Source organism: Ictidomys tridecemlineatus, chromosome 10, assembly GCF_052094955.1.
Source record: "Ictidomys tridecemlineatus isolate mIctTri1 chromosome 10, mIctTri1.hap1, whole genome shotgun sequence".
Lineage (NCBI taxonomy): Eukaryota > Metazoa > Chordata > Mammalia > Rodentia > Sciuridae > Ictidomys > Ictidomys tridecemlineatus.
Window position 1 is genome coordinate 104,128,677 of NC_135486.1, and position 14,154 is coordinate 104,142,830.

At 61.7% G+C, this 14,154-nt stretch overlaps 1 protein-coding gene across 1 annotated transcript in view; it reads right to left on the bottom strand.

Annotated features, from left to right (window-relative positions):
• Nucleotides 1-1,393: 1,393 nt before the first annotated feature.
• The window catches only part of Adap1 (ArfGAP with dual PH domains 1), a 43,747-nt gene continuing 30,986 nt past the window's right edge, over nt 1,394-14,154 (bottom strand). Inside the window, exons 5-11 of the mRNA XM_078023553.1 lie at nt 7,367-7,479; nt 6,530-6,676; nt 4,117-4,200; nt 3,684-3,746; nt 3,089-3,160; nt 2,679-2,907; nt 1,394-2,530 (exon numbers count right to left, since the gene is read on the bottom strand). Of these exons, the coding sequence (XP_077879679.1) occupies nt 2,502-2,530; nt 2,679-2,907; nt 3,089-3,160; nt 3,684-3,746; nt 4,117-4,200; nt 6,530-6,676; nt 7,367-7,479 (737 nt within the window). The 3' untranslated portion in view covers nt 1,394-2,501. The remainder of the gene's footprint in view (nt 2,531-2,678; nt 2,908-3,088; nt 3,161-3,683; nt 3,747-4,116; nt 4,201-6,529; nt 6,677-7,366; nt 7,480-14,154) is intronic.

Below are 14,154 nucleotides of genomic sequence, written 5' to 3' on the forward strand. Positions count from 1 at the left end.
GAATCCACAGGCTCCGACTGTAGCTGTAAACGTGTGGTTTTATGAAGTCACGCGCACCAGGTGTGGGCCCCACAGCTTCAGTGAGCAGGCCCCTTGGTCGCAGGGAAGTGGACTGTGCTGTTCCACTGGAGCCCATTGCTACAGGTACCAGGAGGGAAACACCAGGGGTTGTCAGTGGGGGCAATCCTGAGGGAGTCCCAGAGGTCGGGAAGGAAGTCACAAGATTGGCATGTGATTGACGATTTGGAAACAGTTTGAGCACAATTTAGATTTTGTTTTAGGTGAATGCGGAGAATGCCCGAAGTGTGCACCTGTACACACCTTTGCTATGCCACCCACCTCCCGTGGGCCTCCTTCACACAGACCTCAGGACCGACCAAAGTAGTGTGCTGTGCTTACTGTGGCATTTGCTGTATGCCCATGACACTCTGGCTGGGGATATAGCACCATTTCTACAGCCCTTGGTTAGACTTAGCTGTGCTGGGCAGGGCACCCAGTGCCCAGGCAGCTTTGTCTCCACCAAGGGACAGCCTGTGGAGCCAGTGACTGTCCTTCCATTGCTATAGATTTCCTACCATGTTTGGAAAACTTTCCTCACCAACTGTAAAGTTGTTCTGTGATTTCTCATAAAAACGTGCAGGTTTTCTTGGTAGAACACACGCCACACGTGCACACAGCACAGACACCCACAGGCGCACACTCATGAGCTCGGTGAACCTGGACACATGGCAAATGCAGCATGTGCACATGCCCATAGTGGAAGAAGGTCCAGATCCCCCAGGAGGGCTGGCCAGGGCTGGCCCTACAGTGGTGCGACCCAGGACCAGTGCTGTGGTCTCAGGGTCCAGTCTCCACCTCTGGGAACCCAGGTGTCTGTCGAAGCTGCAGCTCCGCAGGGCAGTGAGCAGTGACTCTTGTGGTGGGATGAGGGAGGGAGGGGACTCCAGGCAGAGTGGCTCCTGCCTCTCCAAGGCCTCAGTTTCCTCATTTAGAAGTGGGAGGGGGTGGGGGGAGCCCAGGCTGGGTGCAGGGTGTCCCAGGCCAGGATGGACCTTACCAGAGGTACCCGCAGACAAGTTGGAGGGGGGCTGGGCCCTGGAGGACCTTCTGGGAAGGGGCACCTCGGGGCCTCCGCTGCAGGCCGAGACCTAGCCTGGGGCAGGTGTGGGAGCAGAGGTGTTGAGGAAGGGGCCCCTGGGAAGACACAGAGACTGGGCCTCAGTGAGCCCAGCCTTTTCTGGATGTGCCAGCTCAGACCATCTGAACCTGGCCTGGGGGCTGGGGTCAAACGGGCTGACACCCATGGGCCTGTTACAGGGAGTCGTCCATCTGCGCCAATGAGGGCAGGTGTTCCCAGCTCAGCCCCCTCTCACCCCAGCCTTCAACACATAGATGGGACCACACCAGAGCCACACTTTATTCCAGGATGTGACACAGGGCAGCAGGGTGCCCGGCCTTAGGAACCCTCCCCCATCTCCTCCGGGGCAAGACTGCTAGAAAGGGCTGGAGTCACCCAGGTCACCCCTGGATGCATCTACCACCAAAGAGCTCCACCAAGCCCGTCCAGCTGGCCAGGACCTGCCCTGCAGGGGTCCCATGGAAAGGGAGCCCAGCTGTCCTGGACGGCCAGAGTGCAGCACGGAAGGAGACGAGGTGAGAAATAAATATGAGGTGGCTTTAACTGCTGGCCAGCCAGCAGCAAGCAGGGCCCCAGGGGCAGAGGGGTACAGGGTCACCCCTGCCTCTGGGGGCCTCTTGGTGGCGCCAGCCATCATCCTCAAAGGTCAGGGCCGGTGGGCATGGATCACTGGTCAAGGCTGAGCACCAAGCTGGGCACAGATGCCCATGAGCAGATGGTGTGGCTAGGTCCCCTCATGGCACCTGGCAGCCCCTGGTGAACCCCTCCAGCCTCCTGCCCGAAGCCAGGGCCCCAGCTGGCAGGGCCAGGATCCGCACACACCATTCTCCTGGGAAACTGCCCCTGAGGACAAGGGCCACATGCCTCTGCTGGCCCCAGACCCGTGGCTGACACACAGCAGATACCCAATAAATACTTGTCACAACGGGGGAAGGGAGGGGGGCATGCGGCAGGTCCGAGAGTCCCCAGTGACCCAGCCAGCCCACTGCTACCACTGCTGCCCTCAGCCACCCAGCACAAAGGGTCCACTTCAGAGGCCCAGAAGTCCCTTCAGGTTGGGCAGGTATCCAGGAGTTCGTGGGGGCTGCTCCTGAGCTGGGAGACCCTGCAGGGCCATCAGGAGAGGCGTCCAGGGGCAGGGAGAGGAGCAGGTCAGCCGGTGTGGTCAGCAGCAGCAGCATGGCTGGGCTGGGACAGGCAGATGGGCCTTTGATGAGGTTCAAGTGCCTCCTAGTGGTTAAAGCTCAGGCTCCACCCAGCTGAGCCCAGGGCTGCCCTGGAGAAGGCCTCCCCGTCCAGCTGCATCCTTGGCCAACACGTCCCGAGTCCAGTGTCCTCAGGCCTCTGGATGGACCGTCTCTCGCTAGGGTTTATGCTTGAAGTGGGCTTCCACTGGAGATGGGACAGACAGCCTGGTCAAGCTGGTCAGCTCAGCCCAAGCCTTCCCCGCACGACCCACCTGGGGGGTTCCGTCCAGCCAGAGGCCATCCCACAGTGTGGACACAGGGCCTGGGGCCTCACCTCAGTGGCCAGCCCTCACCTGCGTACTCCTGGGGTAGCATGGGCCTGTCCACCACCTTCTGGAAGGCCTCCACCCACTCCCTCCGGTCCAACTCCGTCTCGCAGGTGAACAAGAACTTGCGGTCAGGTGTGACAATGGTGATGCCATGTGGCCAGTGGTGGCCCTGGGTGGACGGTGGGAGTCCCTCCAGCACTGTGTAGCCACTCTCCTTGCTGCCAATGAAGACCTCTCCTCGGGCAAAGGCGTCCTACAGCGGGGACCAAGCTGGAGCTGGCCACCCTCCCTGCCCCGAGCCACCCCCCCCCCCCCGTACCCAGAACTGGGCGAGGCTGAGGCCAGGACCCTGGGAGCCACCCCCATCAACACCGCCACGGCCATACTGGGAAGCAGCCGGTTCTGTGGGTGGCTGCCAGCTGGACCCTCCTTACCAGGGGATCTTTGAAGTACATGAGCCTCCGGTCATCCATGGTGAACCAGCGCTTCCGGAAGCCCTCTGTTTGCTGTCAGTCAGGGAGGACTGGTGACCAGCTGGCCAGCCTCACCAGGCCCCTGCCCTGGCTGGCCACAGTTCACACAGGGGGCTGGGGCCATTCACTGTCCACTCATACATGTGTCCAGCGGGGCCCTGCTCTGCCCACCCACCAAAGGCATGAAGTCCTCACCATTGCTCCTCTTTCCCTGGACCCCTACCTACATGTCCCCACTGAGCATTCGTCCCACCTCAGGGGCCACCAGAGTCCTCCATCCCCAGGCAGCAGGAAATGGCATGAAGGGGCCTGGGGCCAGAAGGCTGAGGTTGACCCAGAGCTCCAGCACCCAAAGCCCAGGGTGGTCCTGGGTTGGCTGGAACTCCCACCCAGCAAAGGGCCAAGAGGACCGACCTGTGCCTAATAGCACTCGGGAGGCACCTGGCAGGTCCTGCCTCACTGTGCCCTGTGCCGGGTCCCTGCCCACCCAGGCAACAGGGAGAAGCAGCTGACCTTGGAGTGTGCCCGGCAACACCCCACCCGCCTGCAGACCCACCTTGGGCCCCGTCTTCTCCATGTAGCCTTCCTTCAGGTAGTTTCTGGAGAGCTTCGGCACCAGCTGGGGCAGAAACCGGTGGGTCAGGCCCCCAGGCTGGCCCCACAGAAGCCTGGCCCAGCCTCCAGGCCAGGGACCCCACCACACACCTGGGGTGAGGTCGCCCCTGCTCCCCTGTCTCTCCTTCCTCTCCTCCTCCCCTACACGTTCGGTCCACTCTGAGCTAAAATTCCCCAGGGAGCTGTGGTCACTTTGGGGCTGGCCTTAAACTAGTCTGCAGGAGGACCTTTCTGGGGGCCCGTGCAAGCCTTTGGTCAGTCCTGTGACCCACCCTAGGGCCCAAAGCCATCCCAGACTAGGGGGCAGGAGGGCTGAGATGTCCACCGCTAGGTGTCCCCCAACCCTGGGAGGTGGCCATGGGACAGCCACTCACGTCTGCATCGCTGGCCCCTGGAAAGGCCACCTGCAGGTAGTGGAAGCGGGCAGCTCGCAGTGCGTTGAACCAGTCCACGATCTCCTAAGGGCCAAAGGCGGTGTGAGTGTAGCCCAGGGGCCTCCCACGGCCACCAGACGCACCCTGCCCTCTTCTGGGGCTGACGCAGGCTCCTGGCAGCCTCACTGGGGGATGGGCTGTGTCCCCACTTGGGCCACCATCCCCCACGGGTCTCATTCCCACGAGCCTCATGCCTACCTGTCTGCTGCTCCCCAGGTGCAGGGCTCCCACCCCAACACCCCACCACTCCTCTCCCAGACCCTCCACCTTCTGCATCCTTCGGTCCTGCCTGCAAGGCCACCACCAAGCCAGTGTGGGACCCCTCCCCACTACCTCAGCCCCGCCCCTAAGGCTCCGCCCCCACCTGCCCCACCTCAACCCTCAGGCCCTGCCCATCACCCAACCCCGTCTGTGGAACCCGTGCTGCAGACCCACTTGACGGGCCACATACTGCCCGTGACCCTCACCCCAGGGTTGCAATGGCTCACACTGACCCTGACATCAGATCAGTCCTGCCCATTCCCAAGTCCCGGCCACCTCAGTTCTCAAGGCACTGCCCTTCAGGACCCCCCAGGGTCACAGGCCTGGCCTGCCCCGAAGCCTCCGCTCCCTGGCCGTGGCACTGCCTGGCTGATGGCAAACCAGGTCCTGCGCCTTCCCACACTTCTCCCACTGCAAGGCCAAGTGCCCTCCTCTCGGTACCTCCCCTGGCCTTGCAGCTCAAGCACGTCCCCCTCCTCCTGCCCCGGGGCCTTCACATGCCACTCTCTCCCGAACTCTGCCCTCCACCTTGGCTCTCAGCCTGGCGCAGCTGGGATTCTGGCCCACGGCCCAAGGGCAGGGCAGGCCAACGAGTCCTCTCTGCCCCGCCCACAGGACCCAGCACAGAGCAGACACCACAGCTGTCCCTGGAGGGTGGGACACTAGGGTCCCAGAAGGGACTCACTGAGAAAAAAAAGTCTCCCTTGTCCTCAGGCCACAGCCCCAGAGAAGTGAAGTCAGAGACCCCTGGGTAAAGTGGACATCCACTCACCCCCCGAGCCAGGCTCCCTCCCACCACCTGCTGATTGACACAAGTGTTGGAGACGAACACTCCAAGAACCCAAGGGGTGAGCAATTTGAGAGAAGTGAGCCCCTGACAAAGAGCTGGAAGACAAGTCGGAGAAATTCCCCAATTAAAAAAAGAAGAAAAATGAGGGAGAGAGCGAGTCTCGGAGCACAGACCTCTGGATAACAGGGTCCTGGGAAAAGAACGCGGACGGAGAAAATTATTCAAGGAAATGCTCCCTAGCCTCCTGGATAGGAGTCGTTGGACTGAAAGGGCCAGCACAACGGAGGGGACAGGCCCAGGAGGAGGCGTGTCACCAGAAACCATGAAAACCTCGGGATGATGCTGGGCAGAAAACTCAGCACGCGGGCCTTCAGAATGAGGGAGAAATCCTGCGGCCTAGAACTGTCCAGCCAGCCAGGCTGCAGGCAGGGGACGGCAGGGCTCCCCGTGTGCGGGATGTGGCACTTTTCTCAGGAAGCTACATAAGGGTGTGCTCCACCAAAACGAGGGTGTAAGCCACAGTGAACTGGGGCCCAGGCTGCAGAACCATGAGGTGAGTCTGCAATCGTTAGGATGCTTGGTGCCTCAACACCAGTCCCAGGCCACCTCGGGAAGCCCGGCTGTTTACCCGGGGAGACAAGACAGCGCGCAGGAGGGAAGAGCCGTGGAGGCCGGCCCGGGGTGCAGGTTCGATGGCATTTTCAAGTTGTCAGGATGGTGTGGGCAGACTGCAGGAGAATCTGGAGGGGGATTTGCAGGCCCCAGGGGAGCCCTCCTCAGCAGGAGTCCCCAGAAAGTACAGAAAGTGGCAGATCAGGCCAAAGGATCTGCCAGAGACCTGGGAAGGTGGCCACCTGGGGAGAGGGCGCCTCCAGCCTGCGGAACACTCACGATGCGCACACGGGTGAAAATGGAAGTGAAAAGCAGAAGAAGAGAGAGTCTGGGTTCACCTCTGAGGTCCTGCCGTCTAGCCCAGGGACCAAAGGACAGACTCTAGGGAGCTCTACTGGTGGGGCCCTGCCACATCCCTCCAGAGATGCGGGTGGGACAGCCATGGTGGGGGGTGGCACTGCCCTCCCGCTGCAGGGCCAGTGGGAGCTCAGGAGACCTGACCGAGCCAGAGCCGCCCCTGCTCTCCCACAGGGGCCCAGGCCAGGCTCCCCGCTATGCACGAGGGTGGGTGACGGATGCTGCTGGGTGAGCTGCAGACCCCTGCAGGGGACAGGAGCATCCCTGCTGAGACAGTAAGGGCCCCCTCAGTGGCCCATGCCCAGCCCCCATAACCCAGCCCCCATGCCCCACCTTCCCATCCTCATGATAGATAAAGATGTTGCGGGTGCTGTTGTCCTTCAGGTAGGTGACTTGCAGGCCATGGGGGTGGCCAATCTTGGCCGGCTGGAAGGTGGCATTCAGGTGCTCAATCTTCATGACAGCCTTAGGCTCCTTGGCCTGCAGAATGAGACTGGTCTGAGCATCAGGCAAGGGCCATTGTCTAAGCTCAGCTAGAAGGAAGGAGAGGGTAGGCTGTATATGGATGCAGCTGGCATATGTCTATGCTGTGTGACCTTGGGCAAGTTACTTAACCTCTCTGAGCCTTGCCTCCTGGTCTGTAAATCAAAGGTAATAGTATCTCCCTCCCTGGACATAAAGACTAAATGTCACTCTGCAGGGGGCACTCAGTGTCACACTCCTTCCCTTTACCTTCCCCTGTCATCTGGATTGTCCCCTGAGAGCTACTGGCTTGAACCCCAGTTCCTTCCCCCCTTTGTACTGTGGGCCTGCAGCCATGACGGTGCCCATGGTGGGGTGGCCAGGCAGTGGGCAGGGAGCTGTGCCCTCCCCACACCTGGGCCCAAGCCCTGTCCTCTCCCAGGCAGCATCCTCAGAGGCCATTGGGGGGTGTCCCATAGAGGTGAGTCCTTGGGCTGTATCCTCAAGGTCTGTCCCTTGGAACTGGCCTCGTGGGGGGTGGCCTCGTGGCCATGGGGGTGGCCCCTTCACGGGAGTGTGTCGGTCACGGTTCCTGGGAAGTGCATGAGGGAGGCCAAGCTCCTGTCCTGGGTGGGAGTTCAGCCACTGCGGGCCCCCAAGGGCCACCTCCTGAGACAGGCGCCCCACCCCGGCCCGCAGCCCGCTCACGTCATTCCTGTTGAAGTACTTCAGGGCCCCCTCGCGCTCCGTCAGCACGAACTTCCGGCTTAGAAACTGCCCGTTGTCCCGGCCGCGCTTCCAGAGAAAGCCCTCGCGGTACCCTGGGTGGAGAGGAGACACGGGGTCACGGAGAACCAGGCCCTGAGCAGACGGACCCCAGCCTGAGGAGGGGATGAGTGACTGGGCCTTTAGCCAGCTGTCCCCAGGGTCCCTCCACCTCCCTGACCTTGGCTGACTGCCAAGACGCCACAGGTGCTGGGGCCCAGGCCCCCTCCCTGTCCCCACCAGGACGTAGGCTGCCACCTGCTGCCCTTTGGGAGGCCCAGCCTGCGTAGGGGAAGGAGAGCCAGCGCCCAGTCCCACCCCATCACATGGGTGCACACCCAGGGGCCACCCGTGCCCACAGTGGTGGCCCCAGGGTCCACTGGTCTCCCCACACCTAGGTGACAGAAGGATCTGCAGAGGTGGCTGAGGACCATGGGATGGGAGGTGTCCTGGGGGGCCAGGGGGGACGTGGTCACCACACGGAGGCAAGGCAGGGAGACGAGAGGGAAGAGGTGGAGAGATGCCAAGCAAGGCCTGGGCCACACAGAGTCCCCGACGGCACGCCGCACACTTGTTCAAGCCCTGGAGAGTCACCTTGCAGTTCTGACACCAGGTGTCACTCACAAGAATAAGGGTGGGTGGTTTTTGGTCACTGAGCCGTGGTAAATGACGCACATACCACCCAACTCCAAAGCATCTGTTCCCCTCCCTACTCCACTAGGCTTCACTTTACCATCATTCCCACCCCCCACCTACCCACCCATCCACGCACCCACCCACCCACTCACCACCCATCTCACCTATCCATCCCATTCATTTACCCACTCATCCATCTTCCCACCACCCTCCAACCCATCCATCCACCCATCCCACCCATCCATGTGCCAATCTACCTACCCACCCACCCACTCATCCATCCACCCATCTCACCTATCCATCCCACTCACCTACCCACTCATCCATCTTTCCACCCCACCCTCCAACCCATCCATGCACCCATCCACCTACCCACCCATCCTGTCCCACCCATCCATGCAACAACCCACCTACCCATCCATCCACCCATCTCCCTCTCATCTATCCATCCCACTCACCCACCCACTCATTCATCTTCCCACCCCACCCTCCAACCCATCCACCTACCCACCCATCCCGTCCCACCCATCCATGCACCCACCCACCCACTCACCACCCATCTCACCTATCCATCCCATTCATTTACCCACTCATACATCTTCCCACCACCCTCCAACCCATCCATCCACCCATCCCACCCATCCATGTGCCAATCTACCTACCCACCCACCCACTCATCCATCCACCCATCTCACCTATCCATCCCACTCACCTACCCACTCATCCATCTTTCCACCCCACCCTCCAACCCATCCATGCACCCATCCCCCTATCCACCCATCCCATCCACCCACCCATCCCATCTATCCACCATCCACCTACCCACCCACCCACCCAGCCCAGCCCACTCATCTCTCTGTCTACCCATCCGTTCATCCCTCTCTCCATTTTCCCATCCTTCCATCTGTCCCTCTGGAACTTCATGGAATCAGGTAGCCTGCCACTTCCCCTTCCCCTCAGCTGCCCCTGAGCTGCCATATGCAATAGATTCCTTTGTGAGTTGCCCATGGCCCCACATGTCCCATGTGCTGATGGACATCTGGGTTGCTTCCACTTTGGGGCTGTCCTGGGCCCTACTGCACAGTAGGGACATGTCCTCCCACCCAGTGGACACAGCCCTGTGCTTCTCAGGGTCTTCCTTGGGCAGACACGGTGGGCTTGCTGGGTTTCAGAGCAGCTCTCTTTTGAGAACAGGGTCCTGCTGCCCCCAGCGTCTGGAAGCTCCATGAGGTGTCACCGGAGGGGCTCGGGGGGAACGTGACCTGGATGCAGGGAAGGGCTGGCGGCACCGCTATGGGAGGGCAGCCCCTGCGCGTGCTCATCACCATCCAGCAGCCGCGGAGCCAGCCCCTGACGGCTGGGATGCCTCACGGTTCAGACACGGCTCAACCCGACCACCAAGTCCCCCATCACGTCCCCTCAGCTGCTGGGCAGCCTCATCCCCAACAACAGAGACAAAGGGCTGTTTCTCTGCTCCCTGAGACACAGGGCCATAAAAGGCAGAAGCCTGTGTCAGGAGGGGGCGGTCAGCTGTGTCTCCGGACAGAGCCGGGCATGGCCCACTGCCACCCCTACAACTTCAGGGGCCCCGTGAGAATCTCTGAAGCCTGTGGAGATGCTGACCTGCCCCTGCCCCCCCACCATATCCCCAGTGCCCAAGCAGGACATGCTCAGAACATGCGCTGACCAACTGAGTAGGCACCAAGCCAGGCAGGGTGTAGGGCCACTTGGTCCTCTTCAGCGTCAGGTCCACCCCAGCTGCTGAGCGGGACTCCAAAGAGTGCTGGATAGTGCCTTCCCAAGCAGGCCAGAGTAAGGATGTTGGCAGAAAAGTGTCCCCCAGCCTCAGAGTGGCCCAGCCCCTGGCAGGCACTTCACACCCCCACCTCACTTAGGCCCAGAACTTCCCAGGTCCATGAGCTGGCCCCAGCCCACCAGCCGCCTTTCTGCTTGCCATACCGGCAGTGCCCAGCAGGTGGCAGCAGTGCCTCAGGAGCCGGCAGGCCACGGGGCAGGGCAAGCACTGGGCTCCTGCTGACCAGCTGCCCCCCACAGCTGCTGCTGCTGCCAAGGGCTGAGCACAGAGGCGGCTCTGTGGATGCTCGTGGTCCAGCACACATCCGAGGCCACAGGGCCAGGGATGCACTTAGAGCCCATGTGGCGAGACAACAGGAGGCCTCATCTAGACATGAGGGTGTTTTCAGATGGGTGCTGGCCAGGGTCCCTGCACCCAAGTCCAAACCTCCAGAGCCTCTGCTTCCTTCTCAGGAACAGGGTCAGCCCAGGGATGAAAAGTGTCCAGGCTCTGTCCTGACCCCGAACAACCTGGCTAGAGGACCTGCCCACCCTAGACTGGGCCCTTGGCCAGCGATACAGCCAGCAGGGCCTGAACCAGCACAACTGTCCTCCTGCCCACACTCAAGGCTGGTGGACCCAGCAACCAACTTCTCTGGAAGTTGCGGTCCCAAGGCACAGGCTGTCAACTTGCTCAGCACTAATTGAGTACCTACTGCATGCTGAACCCAGCACCCCAGGAAGCGGCCTCTGCTCCAGAGTAAAGAAGCTTCTGGGGCCGACCGAAATGTCCGTCGTGAGGGGACTGCATGCACTCAAGGACAGCAAACCCAGCTAGACACAGAGCGGCCGGCCTGCTACAGTGCCCTGGGGACATGAACGGCAGACCACCTGCAAAGCAGGTTGGAGGCTTCTTCTATGGGAAACACACACGTGCATGTGACCAGAGAGCCGTGAAAGTCCAGGAGAAATGACAAGGATGTGCACAGGTGATGGCTTTACTCTTGAGAGAGTCACAAACCGGACACAACCCGAATCCCTCAGCAGGAACAGAGCACACCCACCGTGGTGCACCTTGCCACAGAGCCACCCTGGACCTGCCGCAATGCGAGGAGCCTCCTGTGTGCCCAGGGAGGGAGCCAGGCACACCCTGCCCGTCTCCACCCAGCGACACAGGAGGGCAGAGCTACAGGCAGAAGGCAGGGCAGTGGCCACGGGGGCTGCAGGGACAGGCAAGAGGTCTGGGGGTTCTCAGGTGAAGTCGGGGTTCTGTACATCACGTCTGCCACAGCTCTGAGAACTGTGCTCCAAAACGGATATGCAAAGTGTACGTCAATCATGCCACGCAAATATAAATTGTGTGTGGGTATTTTTTTTTTAATTGGGGCAGGGAACTGTATGGCCTTGCTCTGAGGGTGACGGCCAGGATTGCTGAGTGGTGGGTGGCTGGGCATTCTGTGCCTGGGCCTCTCGGTGGGGCCCTCTCCCACTGTCAGGGGTCTCCTGCTAGAGTGTTGCCTCAATGAAAGGTGAGCCTAGAGCTGGGACTGTGGTGGTGGGGGGGACGGCATCAGAGAAACTGAGGCCCCTTCACCCAACCCTGCCCAGCCCAGGCCCAGGACCTGGTCTCTGGACTTTCGAGTCCATGTGGGCCAGCCACACCTTGGAGAGCTCAACCCAGAGCCAAAGGCCACATCTGTGAAACTGCTCAGGACTCTGCCTCTCCCTGCCCACTGCCCGAGGCACCTGGGCTCTGTCCCCAAACTCCCTGGGTCCTTGCTGGCCTGTCACCTGGGCAGGACCTCTGGGCACCTTCTAAGTTGATAGAGGAGGCAGGAACCAGCACCCACACTCTGGGGGCCTCACAGCTGCCTGCTGGGGTCTCACACTGGGAATTAACTCCAGGGGGAGAGGGGGCCACGTGGAGGCAGGTGGAGCGAGGCTTCGGGTCCATCCATCCTGAGTGGGCTCAAGGTGCAGAGGCCTACCCGGTGCGTGTGGCCCCCGCTGCCCCCTGCTCCCAAGCTACACAGGGCCCAGAGACACTGCCTGGTGCTGCAGGGCTGCACCGTGACCAGCAGGGTAGCTGGCACTGAGTCAGGGCCTCACCAGCTGGCCCGTGAGACCTCTACCACCCCCTTCTGGCTCTATCAAAGGGACAGGGCTGAGGCGAGGTCTGCTAGACCACCATGGTCCTTGAGAGCCAGTGAGACCACTGGACTTATCTAGAACATTCGGCACAGCTGGACACAGGGCCCCTGATGTGACTTCAGCCATCACAGGCAGGAACAGTGGCCGCAGATACTAAGGTGAGGCCAGAGGGTGGGGCTGGTGGCTCCTGAGCCACTGTGCACCTCTTGTCCTGAGTGCACCCCACAGCAAAAGGCACACACTAGCCCCGGAAGAGGCCCGGGCACTCCTAAATGGCTGGCCAGCAGCCACAGTCCCTAGAGGGGTGGCATGAACAATAACCCCAGGCCCAGGCCCCCTGCACAGAGCTGCTGGGGCCACCCCTCGGGGGTATCCGAGAGCCCCTCCCCACAGCACAGCACCCAAACCCTGAGGCACCCCTGCGGGGAAATGCTGCCAGGAGGTAAGGCCCACAGTCCTAAGACCCGCAAGTCTCCTGCCCCAGGGAGGGACAGGCAGCCCCACCCGCCTCCCACCAAACCCCACAAACATGTCACCTCAAGGTATTTGGCCTCCTCCCCCAGGGACACCCACACTGAGCAAGTGCCCAGTAACTCTCTGTGCTGGGCACCAGGCTGACCCCACCACACAGCAGGCAAGCCAAGGCTGGGCGAGGCCTGTCACTCAGGCAGTCCCAGCCCACTGTACCTCTCCATCTCCCTAAGACAGGACAAAGGTTGAGGGTGGTGGCAGCCCTGGGACATCCCTGCCTGGTACAACCAGGCATCCTAGGAGGGCCACCACTCAGCCCCAGGAAGGGAGGCGGAGGAGGCGGGGCCATTCCCGGAGGGACCCAGTCTTCAGGGAAGGAAGCGGGTCTGCTGGCCAGCGGTGGCCTGGCCCCTGGACAACATGGAGCATTGTGTGGGCCCATCAAAGGCCACCATTGAGGCTCGGCTGGAGGCAGGGACAGCTATCACGGGGTCAATCCAAGAGCAGGGGCCTGGGAGGGGCAGGCATGAGGACACACCCATAATGCCCCACATCTCCACATCCTGGGAAGGCTTGGGCACTTCCCACACACCAGTGGCCCTGGACAAGCAGGGCCACTCAGAGGGTGGGGGGACAGGGCTCTGCTGCTGTGAGGGGATCTGTACCCAAGTGTCCCAAGCCCCTGGCTCCAGGACATTGAGACAGAAGTGAGGGCCTGCCAAGTCAGCTGACACCTGGGGACAAGCCTGTCACCAAAGAGAGCTTGCAGGCTCCCCACCCCTGCACCCACCCGTGGAGCCCCATCTGCTCCCTCGGCACCCTGAGCCAGGAGTGGCCCTTGTTCTTAAGCACTCTTGGCCCCCCAGGTGTCCTGGGGACGCGGGTCTCATTCCCAGCTGCTCCCTCATGAGCGGGCAAAGTTGGGGGCCACAAGCACCTGCCTGACCGTGGGTCTGGGACCTGCCTTCTCTCACTCACCCTGGACAGTGAGACCACTCCCAAATCCCACTCCAGGAGAGGATATGCCTGGGGGTCCCCAGGCCTGCCCTGCCCCCTACTCCTGTGGGGCAGCAGAGCCAGACACCCAAGAGTGCTGGTGGCCAGCAGGCCCTGGGGACATCCGAGCTGGAAGGGACACTTGGTCTCTGCCTCCACAGAGCTCCCCCCAGGGGAAGGGTCCAGATGGGGACCCGCAGGGTGGGGGACAAGACGCAAGGCTGGTGGGCGCCGGGGTACCTGGAGACCCCGCTGTCGGGCACCTCCGGCTCCCAGCACAGCCAGTCCCGGCGGACTTCTTCTTTTGAACTAATTTTAGACTTCAAGGAAAGTTGCAAAAAATAGTCCATGCAACAGCGAGGACGAGCGGCGCTCTGTGACAAGCCAACCCAGACGGCCACATGGCTCACAATTCCGCTTATGGGCAACATCCCGAGCAGGAAAACCCACGGGGACAGAGCAGCTGCTGGACGCCAGGGCTGGAAGGGGTGGCAGCGGCTGCCCGGGGACAAGTCTCCCCCAGGGGGAAACTGTTTTGAAGCGCTGGCTGCCGGACTCTGAGCGCAGGACCACGAGTTGGACGCTGGGCCTTCCTGCTGCAGGACCCACTGGCCATGCGCACAGCGTCCCTCCTGCCTTTCTCCCGGCCCCACTCTTGGGCTTGACTGGAGTGGATGACCTTG